Source organism: Egretta garzetta, unplaced genomic scaffold (assembly GCF_000687185.1).
Source record: "Egretta garzetta isolate BGI_Z169 unplaced genomic scaffold, ASM68718v1 scaffold72, whole genome shotgun sequence".
NCBI classification, from domain to species: Eukaryota; Metazoa; Chordata; class Aves; order Pelecaniformes; family Ardeidae; genus Egretta; species Egretta garzetta.
The window spans coordinates 2481581-2497829 of NW_009259032.1; the positions used below are offsets into that span (position 1 = coordinate 2481581).

Sequence of the window (16249 nt, forward strand, 5' to 3'; positions counted from 1 at the left end):
GCCCCGGTGCGTCCCAGGCAGGGGTATCCACCAGAACAAAACCTGCTCTGACAACGTGCCAGCTGACTGTCCTGGTGTTCCTTACAATCAGCTTAATTATAGGATAGACAAGTAGGAAAAAATCCCTATGATTATCCCTAATATTCATTTCATATTCAGGGTAGCAGTTAGATTTAATTGTAAGCAGTTGCCTCCCTGAAGTTACAATGAGGGCCTTTTAGTTCAGTTTTTATAGAAAACTGACTGAATTGAGTTGATTAGCAGTGTTTGTGATATTGAGGGATGGACCACGCAAGAGCACTGTGGTTTGTAACTGTGATGAATGCAGAAACATAAAGATCATAGAATCATAGAATCGCTTAGGTTGGAAAAGACCTTTAAGATCATCAAGTCCAACCATAAGATGTAGGCACACTGTAACTCTTCCTCATACATATACAGGATTTTTTTTCAACAGGGCATTCAAGAGGCATATGTAGGGGAGCGGCCATTTTTATGGGGTTTGCTACCAGAGCTGCTTAAGGGCTTTGTTGTATCACTAACATTTGGGTTTAGGGAATCTGAGCAGTTAGTATGTTATCCATACCCTGGTGATGACATTATTAGATAGAGCAGCACACCTCCTTCTTCACCCATCCATCTATCCCAGAAATTGAGGGGTGTGAAAAAGAGAGTCAGCATAAATATCTTCCCAAAGTCCAATAGTAAAAATGCATTTAGTATGAGTTCGCTCTGAACAGCTTAAATATCTATTATGGAAGTGCTGGGACATTTACGTGCGTCAGCGATGTCCACAGAGGGGTGGGTGAAGTTGTCATGACATCCTGAAATTACGTTCTGGAAAGAAAATTACCAATTTCTAATCAAAGCATGGGGGTGTCTTAGCATGCATAGATAATGGGTACATCTGAGAATGAGCTGGAGCTCGGGTTATCTCCCTTTGGAATAATGGTGCAGCTTTCAGAGTGCAGGCTTCTGGCTGGCAGAGCTGTGGGTGCTCTTTGAACCTGCAGAGATTTCGGCCATACACACGCCACCAGGTGCTTAGTGCTGGGTCAGGTCGGTTTGCAGGAGAAGGCAGCAGGTCACCTGCCAGCCCTAATAGTCATCGGACGGTGTTTTTCATTCAGCCTCAGCATTTCTGCGACTCGTATGACGACGTCTGGCATGCTGTACCAGCGGTACGTTGGAGACGTGGGCTTGTGTCTGTTCAGTGTCGCTTCTCGTCACGCCCCACCCAGCCATCACTTGTGACGTTCTGCTGTCAGAGGCAGTGTGACATGGAGCCAGAGGCGCCTTTGGGCTGAGCAGGACGGCTTGCTTATGCGATCATACTCTTTCTCTCTTGCTTTTCAGTGAATGGAGGCTGGTCCACCTGGACTGAGTGGTCAGTCTGTAACAGCCGATGCGGGAGAGGCTTTCAGAAGCGTACGAGGACCTGCACCAATCCTGCCCCACTCAATGGCGGTGCCTTCTGCGAGGGCCAGAGTGTTCAGAAAATAGCTTGCACCACTCTGTGTCCAGGTTCAGTATGAACAGTACATAGCTCTAGACAAATAATTTGTCTCTCACCAGTCATTTCAGAAGACTATTACAAAAGCCTCCTCCTCTTTATTAATAAATCCAACATTTCAGTGAATGAATCTGAAATTATATTACGTAAGTAGATAAAAGAGTGAGCACATTATACCAAGCAGGAGAGGATTCAGACCCACTTTTGCATGCAGCTTGCACCGGTGTCTCAGACCTGGTAATTCAGGGGATTTGGGGGACATTCAGAGCTTCAAATTGTAGGAGATAAAGATTGAAAGCTCTGGAAAAGGACGGGAATTTGAATATAGAAAGCAACTGTAGTGTAAATATATTTGCAATGTCTGTGCAGTCCAGCTGTCACAGCAAGTGGAGCATCTGGGATGTGGATGTTAAATTTGAGATGTGTATTTACCTGACTTCAAGTACAAAGACATTTATATTGGGAAGAGATGGGCATGCATACCTTTAAAAGGTATTTAAATGTAAACCTCTGAAAAATACAAAATTGCTCCAGGACACACAAGGTAGCTGGTGGCTTTTCTGTGACAAAAGTTCTGCCATCTCTCCTGTTGTCCAGTGCTTTCCTACCTCTGCAGTCCCACTCAGGTCGGTGGCAGTAGGGTTGTCTTCAGCTTGTGAAGCTTGGTCATCTGACGCCAGGTCTTAGTGGTGGGTGAAACTGAAAAGCTAGAATTTCATCTCGGATCGCTACTTCAAGTGACAAACTCCTGGCTCAGACTGTGTCACTGGAACAGTTTCATAGTTTGTTCTTCAGCTGTTCAGTGTAGTGCTTTTGAAAATCATTTGTGGGATTTTGAAAGGCACTAAACACATTCCTGATTCTGCTGATGTGAAATAGATCAGTGCCTCTAGATATTTCTTTTAATAAAAACTATTTAACATTGAACATCTTCCTACTAAAGAAGAATTTCTGGCCAAGTTGAACTTTAACCTCTGCGTTAAAAAATGCCAAAAAAAAAAAAAAATCACAGATTCCCGACTTGTACACAGTGAGCACAGATGAACTGCTGACAAGTTTATAAAAAGGGGAGGAAAGAACAGAAATGGGGTTGGGGCAGAGAGAAAGGAGAGGGAGAGCGAATGTGCATTTACAGGCCAGAAACAGGACTTTAAGAAGAGCAGGCTGACGATCCTTCTGCCTTGCTGGGAATGGCCAGGAGTTGGGGGCTGGCTTGTGCCGAGCCGTGCATCGCTCTCGCTCGGTCTCACTTTTATGTACCCCGCTAACAAGTCATGTCCTTTCTTTGTCTCAGTGGATGGCAAGTGGACGTCCTGGAGCAAGTGGTCCACCTGCGGCACGGAGTGCACCCACTGGCGCCGGAGGGAGTGCACGGCCCCAGCGCCGAAAAACGGGGGGAAGGACTGTGAGGGGCTGGTGCTGCAGTCCAAGAACTGCACCGACGGGCTCTGCATGCAGGGTAAGTGCTGCCGTGATGGCTCCAGGATCTGAGATGTATGTGGCCACAGAAAAACCTGCAATAGCTGCAGATCAGCATCAATGACTTGAATTCACAGAATCGTTTATAGGATGGAGAAATTAGTTAATCCAGTTCTCACCAGTCTGGTCACCCCACTCTTCTTCCTTGAAGGTGAATGTAATGCTGTCTGAGGTTTATGAAGTTGAGCAGTGAAGAAATTAGTGAATTAGAAAGTCTCATAACAGAGCTCTCTCCCCCTTGCCCTCCCCACAAGACAGCCCTTCTCTCTAACACCAGCTCAGCATCTGTCCAAGGAGGCTCGGCAGTGACTCTCATGACAATGCAAATGAAAACCAGAGGGTTTAGGGCAAAGGCAGCATTTTCAAAAGAGTAAATTTGGCAAAGCAGATTAGCTTGTGGCTTCTTACTGTCAGGAATGGTGGGTGCATGTGTTTCTACATATAATAGTTATGTCCCTTTTTGAATTTGAGGTGCCCTGTAGTAGCAAGAGCTACCCTGTACCTATGCAGTGCCTATGCAAACTTCATACAGTTATCAGCATGCTGCAGCTTCATGAAGATCAGCACTGGCACTGAAGTCTCTTCTGCCTGTGCCTGTTCATGCTGTGGTCCCACCTTTGTGACTAATAAGAGCAAGAATTAAAAAAAAAGTAGGCTTGTAGTGTGATTCTGACATATGCTGATAACAATTAGTCTTCTCTGCACCCCATCCCTTCTCAAAAATTAGGTTGACTCTGTTCTGCTGGTGCATTGAAACTTCCTTTCACATTTTGTTAGCACAATAACCTGAGCCAAAATCCTCACATACACCTCTCTCCTGTTCCTTCGTGCTGTCTCTCTGCAGTACTTCTCTGTCGAGCCTCAGCTCTCTGATTCCCAGAGAGTTGTCGCTGTAACTGTCCGCTATCTACTTGTCCAGGTCATATAATGCTTTGAATTCTCTCATGAAAAAGGAGTCAGGACTTTTTATTCTCCAAGGCAGGTTACTTTTGACAGAAATAGTCACGATGACAGAAGAGTGACACTACTAGCTAATAAATAGGTCTGCTTTGTGAATAAGTGCCATATAGGTGGCTACTGTGCTGGCAGCGCTCTCTGAGCTACCCTATGGCACAGCATGGCCATTTGCTCTGAGGTTTCCCAGATTTACAAAGAAGGCTTCTTTAGCGTGGCTTGCAGAAACACTTTTCATCACTTTAAAAACTATTAGTCAATGTCAGCAGCCGATAAAGCTGCAATTCCTCAGAACATTTGTTTTTATGGGGAAGACAGAAGGGTGAGATTCAGACCTCCTCTCTTGTTCTTTTCTAAAGATAGGGGGGAAAAAAAAAAATCCAGCCACGTCTTACTGTATAACACCTAGGTGACTTTTATAGTGGGGAAGCTAACGCACCCCTAGCTCTAGCAGTGTGAATAAGTCATTATGGTAAATTAGGAAGAAAAGATACATTTCCTCATCCAGAAGAGCTCTTTGCATTCGGATTATATTTAGACAGGTGTATGTCATCTTTGTGTATGTGCATAAAGAGAGCCATTTAAGCAGAAATCTTGTGGAAAAGTAGATATAATGGTACGGCAAAATAAAAGCCCTGTAGGGATCTCATTTATCTGTTGATGGTATATTGCATTTTATTTGTGAAAGTGGCTGCTGAGTATAAAGCAGAGGTCTTCAGCGGGAGAGAGGGTAAGGCTGTTGTGCATCCTATTCTGCTTCATATATATGTATATAAAAAATGGTAATGAAAAATATACAGTCACGTATTGACCTGCTTGGCTCCAGGGGCTGTGATCATCCTTCAGCGCTGGAATTTAATGGCAATGTTTTAATGGTGTCTTTATACTCGCGGGGTTTCATATACCTGTAAAACTTACAGTCCTGCTCCCTGATCCATCACTGCTGAGAAGATTGATTCCCTGTACTTGGTGGCAGCATGCCTGCTGCTCTCTCTCTTTTTTTCTTTCTTTCTCCTTCTCAGTTTATGCAAACCCAATCTGAACACTTACTTTTTTTGCCGGTGTGGCTCTAGATTCATAGCAAATCTGCTTGCTGAGCTAAGAAGAAACACAGGACTCCTTTCATTCCTAAAACACCATGTTTCTTTCCACGTTACTTGAGGCTGGTGGGGGCTGACTTGGCGCTGGTGTTTCTCCTAGCCAGGGACCTGTGGATCCATAGGAGACTTTTCCAATGCCTTTGTGCCAGTGGGTCTGTCACGGCACAGGTGGCATGGGGGGAGACACAGCCACCTTTCCTCTGTGCCTGTAGCCCTGCAGGAGAGGTGTTGGCCAGCTGCTTACCTGCACCGTAGCCAAATCCTGCTCCTAAGTGCCCTGGTGCTTCCTCCTTAGTGTCAGTCTTTAGGGAGAGCTTGAAGGTTGACAGCACCGTGAGTGCAGTTGACAGACTGGAGACAGACCCTCTTACCAGGAGTCGCTAGGCTGTTGCTTTGACAAAAACCCACTTGTAAATATATATCTCTATATAGCCATACATAAAAGATATCCTGGAAAATGTTGGATTGAATGAGTCTAATTTACAAGCCCTTTCTCTTCCAGTCTATTATTCACTACAGTAGCATCAGCTGGATAAATCAATAAGCTCTTTCATCAGACTGCCCCTGCTCCAGCAAAGAGCAGCAGTCTGCACCACTATCGATTTCTGTGGGGATAAAAACTGTGGAGCTTTCTCCATCCCTTGTAATTACAGTATTTTACACCCAAAGCTGTAGTTTGTGCTTACCACTAACTGTGGCATTTCTTGTGCAACTCTGCTGTCACATTTATTCAGACTAATGATCTTGCTAGTACACACACACACTCCCGTATCCAGTAGTTAGTATTTTTCTGTTAACATGAAAGGATTAACAGTCATTAAACTAGAGAGCCTGCAGAGAGACAGCAGGCTGAATTGAAGAAGAAAAGCAACTGTAGTGAAAATTTAGGGCGGTCATTACTATTTTAAGTTTCCAAAAACACAATATTGCCTAGCAGGTCCCATTATAACAATTTTGTAATTCCCCTAATAGCATTAATATGGTCTTCTGGAACAAAATATGCTGTAGGTGTAAGAAGAATTGGCTGGTTACCACCCACACTAGTTGCATTATTGCCTCCATAGTTGCATTATTTCCCATTTGAAGTGCGAGTACTGTGGTAGATACTTCAGTGCAAGGAACAACACGTTTAAAGGCACACACTGCGTCTCGCAGGGGATCGCTATAGACCAAAATACTGCAATTAGCCCTCCACTCATCCCGCCTAATGACTTTGGTGGGTGTTCTGTGTGGGGACTAAGAAAGCAAAGCACCCCGCTGCCGGCTCAAACTTCAGCACCATTAGTTCCCTTCACTAGATTGCAAATATGTTTAAAGCAAAGTACAAGGGGAAGTGTTTTGCTGGGCCCAGTCTGGAGTGCCTGTGAGATCATGTGTGCGGTACTGCTAAAAGGCCCTGGCAGGCCAAATGCTGCTTTGCATTATGTGTGGAATGCAAACGTGTAGAACGCGGGAGCTGGCTGGGTGGGATGGTTATGCTGAAGGCCTATTACGTGAGTTGTGACGTGCGGCTGTCACGCTCAGAGCACGTCACCCGTGTCCTTTCTGTTGAGGATCTGAAGTGACGGTGTTCAGAATTGTATTCTCCCTGTTCTGAATAAATAAGTACCTAAAGTCCGTAGGCGTGAGGTTGGTGCCTGTGCATGCTGGTAAAGCTGTTGGTCTTTTCTGAAATCATGCCTGTGGTGCACAGGGTTGGCCCTAGCACGGTCGGAGGGAGACAACCAGTGCCTTTTCTTCAGCTCTCAGCTTTAGTAGACCACTGTGGCTTTTCATGAAAGGCTGGCTAAGTTGTGTATTCAATTTTTTCCAAAACACAGGGCTAGCTATCTTACAACAGCGAGGTAATGCCAAAGCACATGTCGCTTGAGGACTATGGATTATATAGCTACATAAATAGTACGGTTGCTCTGTGTAGTGAAAACTGTTCACAGTCTCACAATATGGAATACAAATCCGTCATTGAGTAGGGCCAAAAGGAAATTTCCACTTGTGAATCATTGCCAAGTGGCATCGGATCCAATGTGGACTTTCCCTTTGTTGCTTTGGATTTAAATAAATGAGCATGAAAAGGCTGAGATGTGCTACTATCACTCAAAGAATGGATGAAAAGATTCACCCGTCAATACAGACAACACTTTGGACTCACTCTCGGGTCACTTTAGTTCTCTCCGTGCATGTAGCTTAAGTACTTGGAAATTCAAATAGCAGATACACCGCTTGAGAAAAAGGCACCTATACCATGGTGAAGATGTTATTATCAGACTAGTAATTCCATTCCTTGTTAAAACCAGGCAGCCTTCTGGTCGAGAGTGAATTGATGTGACATGATGACAGCAAATCTATATTTGCCAAGCGCTTTGAAGTCCTCGTCTGAAAGGCAGTCTGAAGTTCATAAGGTTCCCTCTCGCAATGGTAGTGCCTAAGCGAGTGGAAAAAATGCGGTTTGTCATGCTTGTGCACGAAACGGTTAACCACTGCCCTTTTCCAGTCTCATGCCTGTTTATACACAGATCTCAAGTAGAAAGCAAGATTAACCTGATACTAACATCTCTTTCTTCCCGAAACATATATATTCTGCACATGCCTTGCTTGTTTAATGTAACATGCCAGAACCTCTGATGGAATAAGCATTCATTTCCCTTTTTGGCTTGTTTTGAAAGCAAGCATTCAGGGAAGAATTAGAGGGCAGAGCAGTTTGATGAGGACCTCTGGTCCTCCAGAGCAGATTAGTGTGCAAAGAGCAGGGGAATGTTTTCCAGGCTCCAGGAGGTAAGCAAAGCTCTCTCAAGGGAGGCTGCAACAGAAGCCCGTGTGTGCAGAGGAATGAAATAAAACCTTTTATTAAGAGCATGTGGGTCAAGAGAGAACTTCTAATACGTTCAGTCTGTCAGCATAATGATTTAGCCACCTGGCCTGTTTCACCAAGCCCTTGCAGGAGGCGTTTCATTCATCTGTTCCTAGAGGAAGTTTTCTGTAATGTTATTTGATACGATGCGTTATTCTGTTTTTAACCCAACTACTATGTAATGATGTAGCAGTCAGGGGAGTTTATGCACACATCTCAGAGTTATGACTCATCTTTATTTATATTGTAGCGGCAGGAGAAATCCCCAGCTGAGAAGCGTCCACACTCTGGTGGGCCCTCTGCAACTGAGAGCTCTTGCTTAGAAAACCTACTGCTCGAAGCAGATGGAAGTGTTGAGAGAAGTGCAGAGCCACAGGCAGAACCCAGGACACTGAAATCGCTGTGTCTCACCCCAGTCAGTTCAGAAAAAGCCACCTCCACAGTAATTTCCATGAAAGTCAAGTGCTCTAAGATCTCGAGGCTGTTTTGAAAAATCTCAGCTAATTCAAAAACATTATAGCCATGCCGAGAGAAGAGAACCCCCAATTTTGTCCATCTATAGTTTTCGTTCTTAATTCTTTTGGGTTTTTCTTTTATTCTTCCCTTGTTCCTCTGCACGTTGAAAAAAAATTTACTCAGATGAAAGAAAAATGCAAGCTTATAATAAAGTCTAACTGATACATTCACTTCATCGTGGAAAAAACACCAACCATGCAGTGACAATAATGAGCGTTTGTGTTTTCCTTACCATGTACAATGTTGGGTATGTGTCATGATTTTCGCTTCCCTGGCAAGGTGTCAGGCCGAGTGAGGTTACATGAGCAGCCCAAGGCTCATCAGGGAGTCAGTGACAGGATCAGGACTAAACCTCAGCACTCTATTTCTAAATCTGTGTTCTACATAAAGGACGAAGAAAAACATTGGCAGCATCCTTAAATGAAAACTCATGTTGGGGAAGGAAGTTTCTGTAATTTGGGGAAGGAAGTTTCTGTAATTTGGGAAATGAACGCTGAGCTGATTCTGTCGTCTCAGGGATTTTTGAGGTTACAAGCCAGAAAGCCAGAGAATACAAGTCACCTTACCTGTGAGCTTGTGGACCTGCCAAAGATTTCGATATGTGTCACTGAACATCCATGCGGATAACTCATGCTTTCCACAAGCCTTTTTCCCAGCAGTCCTAACAGTTTCGATCCCACTTCTAGATCCCCTCCCAGCTGTCCCTTCCTTCATCTTGTTTTTGCCCTGTGTCCCCTCTCCAAGTGCTGCCCCATGTCCTTGATTCAGCTCTCCCTGTAACCCATTTTGCTCTTGTCCCGCTACAATTGCAAAACAAAGCAAACCCCAGGAAGTCTATTTAGCATTCAGCCATGGCAAACGTGGACTTTGCAAATACACAATCTAGCAAATTGCGATGCTAGACATGTGTTTACTTTTGCTGTCAAACACGCATAACAAACCCAACATTAAGGTTCTGTGCTTCTAAGATACTAAAGACTGACAAAAGATTTAGCCAAAAGGTCAAAGTCCTTAACTGTAAAAGATTGCATAATGTCAAAATTGCCTATTCTAATCCACATCAAATTTTAGCAACGAGTTATCCTACTCTTCCATCTTCCCCCACCCCCACACAGATGACATGCATGTTTAAACTCAAGCAAGACCTTTCTAACAATGCTAACAAAATGTCAGGAATCTAATTTAAAATGAAACCATTGTTGCAATCTTAATTATAGAATATCATAAACTCCTGTTCAAGGACAGAACAAGAGAGACTCCCCATTTAACCTACCCGATCAGGAAAGATCTGAGATAATACCCAAGTAAATAATCAGTCACAAAAGCTCGAGCTCCCTGTTTGTTAGCCCACCCCGAACATGCCAATAATTAGTCCTTTAGAAGGAAAATAAATTGCTGTGCATTATCTCTGGGATGCCTGATATGATATCTGACCTTCAGCATCATTACTGCAGACATGAAGGTCTTTCTTTAGAATAGCAACTATAGGAAGCAGCTGGGCACATTCTGTCTGAGACTTTCTGCAGCTCCAGGGACTTTTTTTGTTGTTGTTTTTGTTTAATTTTTAACTACCACAAATAAGGTATAAGATATCACATCTTCTTCTTTATATGCTAGAATTCCTGGGAAATAGCAGGGGAGAGAAACAATTAACAGCAATTACAATTCAATGATTATTGTTAATATTTCTCCTGTGGTAAATCTTCATTAGCAATATGTTAAGTGAACATGAAGCCTTACTAAACAGTCAGATTATGGGGTTTACTCTAAGGTTGCTCTTGTACCATTAAATCTGCCCCCTTGTAAAAAAGGAAATACTGGAAGTTTGCGCAGTCGCAGTCTCTGGATGGTGGGACCTGCACGGAGCAATTCAAAACTCCAGGACGTCAAATTAAGTCTCCTAAATTCCTTCTCCTAACATGAGAATACGACTGCTTGTCCATCACAGGGACTAGATGGAAGCTTACAGCATTGCAATGCATCTGAGTTCGCATTTTGAAAGCTCTCAAAAGTCTCTTTTGGAAGTTTCTTTTGAAAGCTTTGAGCCTTTGCGCGCTGTATTGATCATCTCAAATTTCCTTTAGATATAATGAAGGAGTTCAGCAAGCTGGTGATAGCTGTAGGATTGCTGAGAGGTAATGGTAAACTAGGTAAGGCGAAAGGAGGCATAAGATGGAAACAGGACTAGTAATGCTAGGTCACTCCCACAGTCACGGCAATGCAAATGCTGCAGGGGCATGTGCCTTTTTTCCTCTTTGTCTCAAAAATGTCTCTTTGAGATGGAATTCAGAATTTAGAATTGCTGGATGTCTCTTCTGAGGAGGGCAGAGTTTTACAAAATTTCGGTTCAGGCTGTCTTTTTATTGAGAATGGCATTTTACAGGAAAGGGGAAAGAAATTGAGTTTCTAGAACCTGGACTTTGGAAACAGCAGTATATACTATTTTTTACCCATTGAAATCCATTGAACTCAAAAATCGACAAAACCAAACCAAACTAAAAAAAAACCCAAAAAAACGTTCTTAGCATAATTTGACTTGAATTTTTCAGGATAATTTCTGAGACTGAGACTGATTATAGAAAATTTCAGCTAAGCCCAAAGATTTTAAAGAAAATTCTGAGGCACTGGAGCTGGGGAAAGAAGAAGATAACTAGATTAATGCTGAAAAAAAGACCTCATTGTGGGAATTAAGAGCATTTGGGTGCATGTTGTTTGGGACTGGTGTGGGAAAAATTACCAGCTTGCTGGCTTTGGGTTACTAAATACTGGAGCTTGTCTGACGTGTGTGTATCATAGAGAAACAAAGGGTGGTTCTGGCAAACACTCATGTCGCAATGTATGCACCGCGTACCTGCTTTAAATCGACTAAGAACTGCGTCCTTCACATCTCAGGCATCTACATGTGAGAATTAGTCTCTGTTCATCTGGCTGTCATAGCTCTCTGGTTCAGAGCCTGTTGCCAGCAAGAACTTATTCCTACTTCAGTGTCGCTACACTGGATAAAACCATCAAAGTAGAGAAAGAAAAGCAGCTGTTGAATGAGTGGCCTCTTCTTTTCTTGTAGGCTATTTCAGGGCATTGACTTTGGAGCCAAAAGGGAGAAAAGCGCTGTTACAATATATTATGCTCAACCTGTTGAGTTCATTGCCACAGGATGTTATTGAGACATGTCATGTGGCTAGGCTTTCTAGAGGGCCGCGTAATTACGTGACCTTAGCTCCTTTTGAAACTTCTACATAGAGGGTAAAGAGCGTTTATAGATTAGAAGCAAGTGGTGCCAGATTAAAATACGATGCATTAAAGAAACAAGCAGTTACAGCATGCTTTATGCAATCTTCACTTTATTAAATGAAAGCGTGCCTCCAACTCTCACTGACCTTGATGCAGTCTCAAAATATGTATCATTAACTGTGACCTCAGCAGCTAATGGTAGAAAGCAATTTCTTTGCAGGATAATTGTAAATATTTTTGTAAATATGACCCAAACTGTATAAACCCTAGTAAATAAATGCCCAGAAGGATCACCTTCAGCTACTTCACTGCCTCACCTGGCTACTTGCTGGGAAGAGACAAAGTAGCTGGGGAAAATACAAATGGAAGACTGGGAGGTTTTCTTTCTTTCTTATGTGAATGTTTTATTTTCTGCAAGCAACAGAGTAAAATATTTTTATAATCCGATCAATTAACTCTAAAATTGATACCCATTAATACAAATTCAGCATGACTAGAAAGCTAGCAAAATCTATTAAGGACCAAAAAGGGGAGGCAGTTACAAAGTTCCCTCTGCATGAAGCCATGACCTAGTGTTTTATAACACAGGAATAAAAGTTGTCTTTAAAATATGCCAGTTCGCAGGCCAAGGCAGTATATTCCCAGGGCTTTCTAGGTATCATCACAGGATTTCAGGATGCCCATGGTCACGATACTGAGTTTCCAATCTGAGCACCATGTGTGTGTATATATGCCCATGAATTTCCTGAGGGGGGTAGATTCTTCCCCAGCGGAAAAAAAAGAGAGCTTAGAAAAGTTATTTTGGGGACTATTTGGTGACACTGTTCCAATTTCAGCCTCAGGGGAGTCAGTGCCATAATCTCTGCTCAATTATCTTTCATAGGTCTGAGATTCTCCCATCCCAAATGCTTCATTTTCCCCCAACTTGGCAGAAGGTTTATTTACTCCTCCCAAACCACAGCAGATGAATTCACGCTGTAAAAAGGGTCAGCCTGACATTTGTCAGAGCTACCCCCCTAAGGCGGGCGATCATCCCGCACACGCAGGCAGGCTGGAGGCCGCTCAGCCGCAGAGACCCGCCGCCGCGTCTCCTGGGGCCTCGGCACAAACGCGTTTCCAGAAGGTCAGAGCAAGGCATGTGGGACCAGGACGCTCAGACTGGCCTTCCAGCGTTTGAGGATCATCTGCCTTCACTAACTGCACCAAACTAATGAAATGAGCTTCAAAATCTATTTAGTTAAGTGGACACAATTCCCCAAATCAGTGCAAGCGCGACTGACGCTGGAATTCAGTTAAACTAAATTGATAAAGAGCCTGCTGAAGTCTTTTCTATATACCAACATTGGACTGGTTTATCTTTTCAGGGCAATCTGACATATACGCCCCTCTTTGCTTTTCCCAGTGTGTTACAACATTATAAAGGTGCTTAAATTGCTCTTCACATGCTTTATAGGAAGAGAATAGGCAATGCCTATGTAATGTGCCTTTCTAATGATACATCTGCATTTGTAGAAGGGATTTGTGTGAGTGTAATTAAGTTAGTTAAAAAAAGCCCACCTTTAACACTTAATAGAAGCACTTCCACAGGGACAAAAAGTGTATTTACAAGCCTAAAGTGGAATATAAAGTAGAATGCATGGAGAAACATCAATTTAATTAAAGGCTTTTTAATGAATGCATTTACTGTGCAATTACAGTGGTGCAATTTCTGTGCGTTAACCCAAGCCCCCCACTGATTCTCCAGGTATGACATAGGGTGAGGTACTTGTAAAATGAGGGAAATAAATATCCCCTTTTGGTAAGCTTCTGAGAGCCTCAAATAGAAGGGACTATGCAAGAGTAAGGTATGATTATTACTGTTTTACTCATCCAGCAGTAAGTTACACAACAAAACATCAAAAGCCCCTTTGAAAATGTACATTTCCCAACAAGCTGTAGGAGGAAGCTTAAATTACTTTTCTCAAAGCGAGTAGCTCACTGTGAAACCAGCTGCTCCGAGTGTGAGTCAGCAGCCTTCCCAGAGTCAAACCCACCAGCACCTTTCTAAATTCACCCTCGTTAAAAATTTGATGATCCTGGTAGAAGTCCCTCAGGTACTTGCCAAGCAGCGCTGTTGATACAAGGAGGAAAAAAAAAAAAAAAACCCACAAGAAAAATCTCTTTTCATTGCAGTTACTTTGAAGAGAGGATGGAAGTCATTTTTCATTATTTCAGTTACTAATCCCAGCAGGTTTGCTTCATTATCTGATGAAAATGTCCTTTCTCATTGTTTGAAGGCATAGTCAGAGGGACCAGTGTGAAAGCCAACTTTCTAAAGCAATACCTGCGCTCTTGTGCCAGGAGCATGGCAATAACCCTACCTCCTGCCCAGCCACCACCACCAGCACATGGTTGCAAGCCTTCCGCTTACTGCTGCCACTGCAATGCCCCCTGCCTTTTGGAAGAGCGCTTTCATGACAAAGGATTGTTTAAAAGTAGTTTTATTCTAAAAAGTCCTGTGCAAATGGCAGAAGGTGTCTGTAGTTGCCACGTTTGAGTGATCTCCGACAAATGCGCTTAATCTGCAAGTGTGAATGGAGCTGGCGTTTGAGCAGCGGATGGCTGGGGTTGCCAGCTTGGCTGGGATGCTGAAAGTCAACCCAAGGTAAGGTCTCTGCTAGCTTCAGCCAGGGAAGCCTGCCCACACACAGTCAGCAAGCAGGGTTGTATGACCACCACAGCATAGCTTGTGTATTGCCGTCACCTCAGCAAGGACTTTATTTTGGCCACATATCCATCTACTGCCAGGCTGGTCAGCTGTGACTCTTGGCCCTCAGCAAAAAATTGGCATGCCCGTGACTCAAACGCATGGCATCTCACTCAGCAGCCCCTGACCTTTCCGCCTTGGCCATGCCTTCCTTCTGTGTAAAACCCACATGTTTTTCAGGCTGATACTTGTGCAAGCCAGTCTATGTTTGCACAGAAACAGTTGGCTGGAGTTGGGTGCTTGGTTCAGTTTGCAGAACACGCAGGAGAATAAAATCAAGCTCACTTTACTAAGCACGTTGGTTTGCGAGGCTAATGGAAGCAGCAAGCAGTATCCTCGCCTCATCCAACTCTTCAATAGACGTGCCTTTGAATACACACACAAAACATTTCTGCTGAAGAAATTGGTGTCACTCTTATGTAGCTGCAAGGATGCTCTCTGTAGTTATCAGTAAGATAATCTGTGCAAACTTGTAAGATGCAAATAAGTATTTGTGACAAACAGGGCCTATGGAGAGGTTGCAATGAGGTAAATTTCTTTTAGAGTATTTGAGGACCACACTTGTTTACTTTGCTGAAAAGACTGGAATTCGGATTTCCATTTTCCTGGGAGGAGAGAATGCTTTCAATAATATCTCAGCTAATCCAGTCCTTTTTTGCCAGCTGAGAGGCAGTTGCTAGATCACTTCAGACATGGCAGGAATGACGCACGACTTGAATGCAAAACTTGCTAGCTGAAATGCAACGTAAGGAGAGAGGAATGGCCTTTCCGGCTGTGCACGGGTGAGCCCGAGCTCCTGGGGTGATGCAGAGGTGGGGGACGCATGCTGCCCCATGCCGGCTCCCCTGAGAACATGCTGGGGCACACGAAGTGCAGAGAGACGTCCTCAGCTTTCCCAGTGGATTTGAGTATGAGGCAAAAAGGCATTCAGAGATGCAGCCAGCTTAAATTCCACCTTGTCCTCGTACCTTGTATTTCCTGCTGGCTGCCTCTTGGTCTCCAGAGACATCTTGCCGAAGGAAATATTGGGCATAAGGCTATAGCTGAAATTGAGGTTGACTAAATATGGGCCTCAGCATTCGTCTGGGAAGTAAGTGGGGAGTAACTAGGGTACTGTAAATTCATGCCCAGACTTGCTGAGCACTCACTCAAGCCCTCAGAAGTTGCGTGCCTGACTTTTTATGGCCAGTACCTGGAGTACACTAGTAGAAGTAGGAAGCAATTATTACAAAAGATTGAGTATGCGTGTTGAGAGTACACATAGGTGAACTTGCCTCAAAGAATCAAATAAATGAACGTAAGAACATAATATTTCTAAAAGCAATTATGAGACTGCAATCATTGCTGTGAAATAAAGTTTTAAATAGATATTACAGACAATATAATCTGCCCCATGATGCCTCAGAAAGAAACTTCATCATCAAAAAGGAGCTTTTCTTGCTCTGGTGTAGTGGGATTGACCCTGGCTGGATGCCAGGTGCCCAGCAAAGCTCTATTGCTCCCCCTCCTCAGCTGGACGGGGGAGAGAAAATATAACGAAAGGCTCATGGGTCGAGAGAAGGGCAGGGAGAGACCATTCACCCATTACTGTCACAGGCAAAACAGACTTGACTTGGGGAAAGCAGTTTAATTTATTACCAATCAAATCAGAGTAGGATAATGAGAAATAAAACCTAAATCTTAAAACACCTTCCCCCCCCCCACCCCTTCCTTCTTCCCAGGCTTAACTTCACTCCCAATTTCTCTGCCTCCTCTCCCCAAGTGGTGCAGGGGGACGGGGAATGGGGGCTGGGGTCAGTCCATCACACGCTGTCTCTGCTGCTCCTTCCTCCTCAGGGGGAGGACTCCTCACACTCTGCCCC

At 43.7% G+C, this 16249-nt stretch overlaps 1 protein-coding gene across 1 annotated transcript in view; it reads left to right on the plus strand.

The window, feature by feature from the left end:
- The window catches only part of UNC5C (unc-5 netrin receptor C), a 166868-nt gene that overhangs the window by 117477 nt on the left and 33142 nt on the right, over window positions 1-16249 (plus strand). The window contains exons 9-10 of the mRNA XM_009634765.2: window positions 1357-1524; window positions 2808-2972. Coding sequence (XP_009633060.1) covers window positions 1357-1524; window positions 2808-2972 — 333 coding nt within the window. The remainder of the gene's footprint in view (window positions 1-1356; window positions 1525-2807; window positions 2973-16249) is intronic.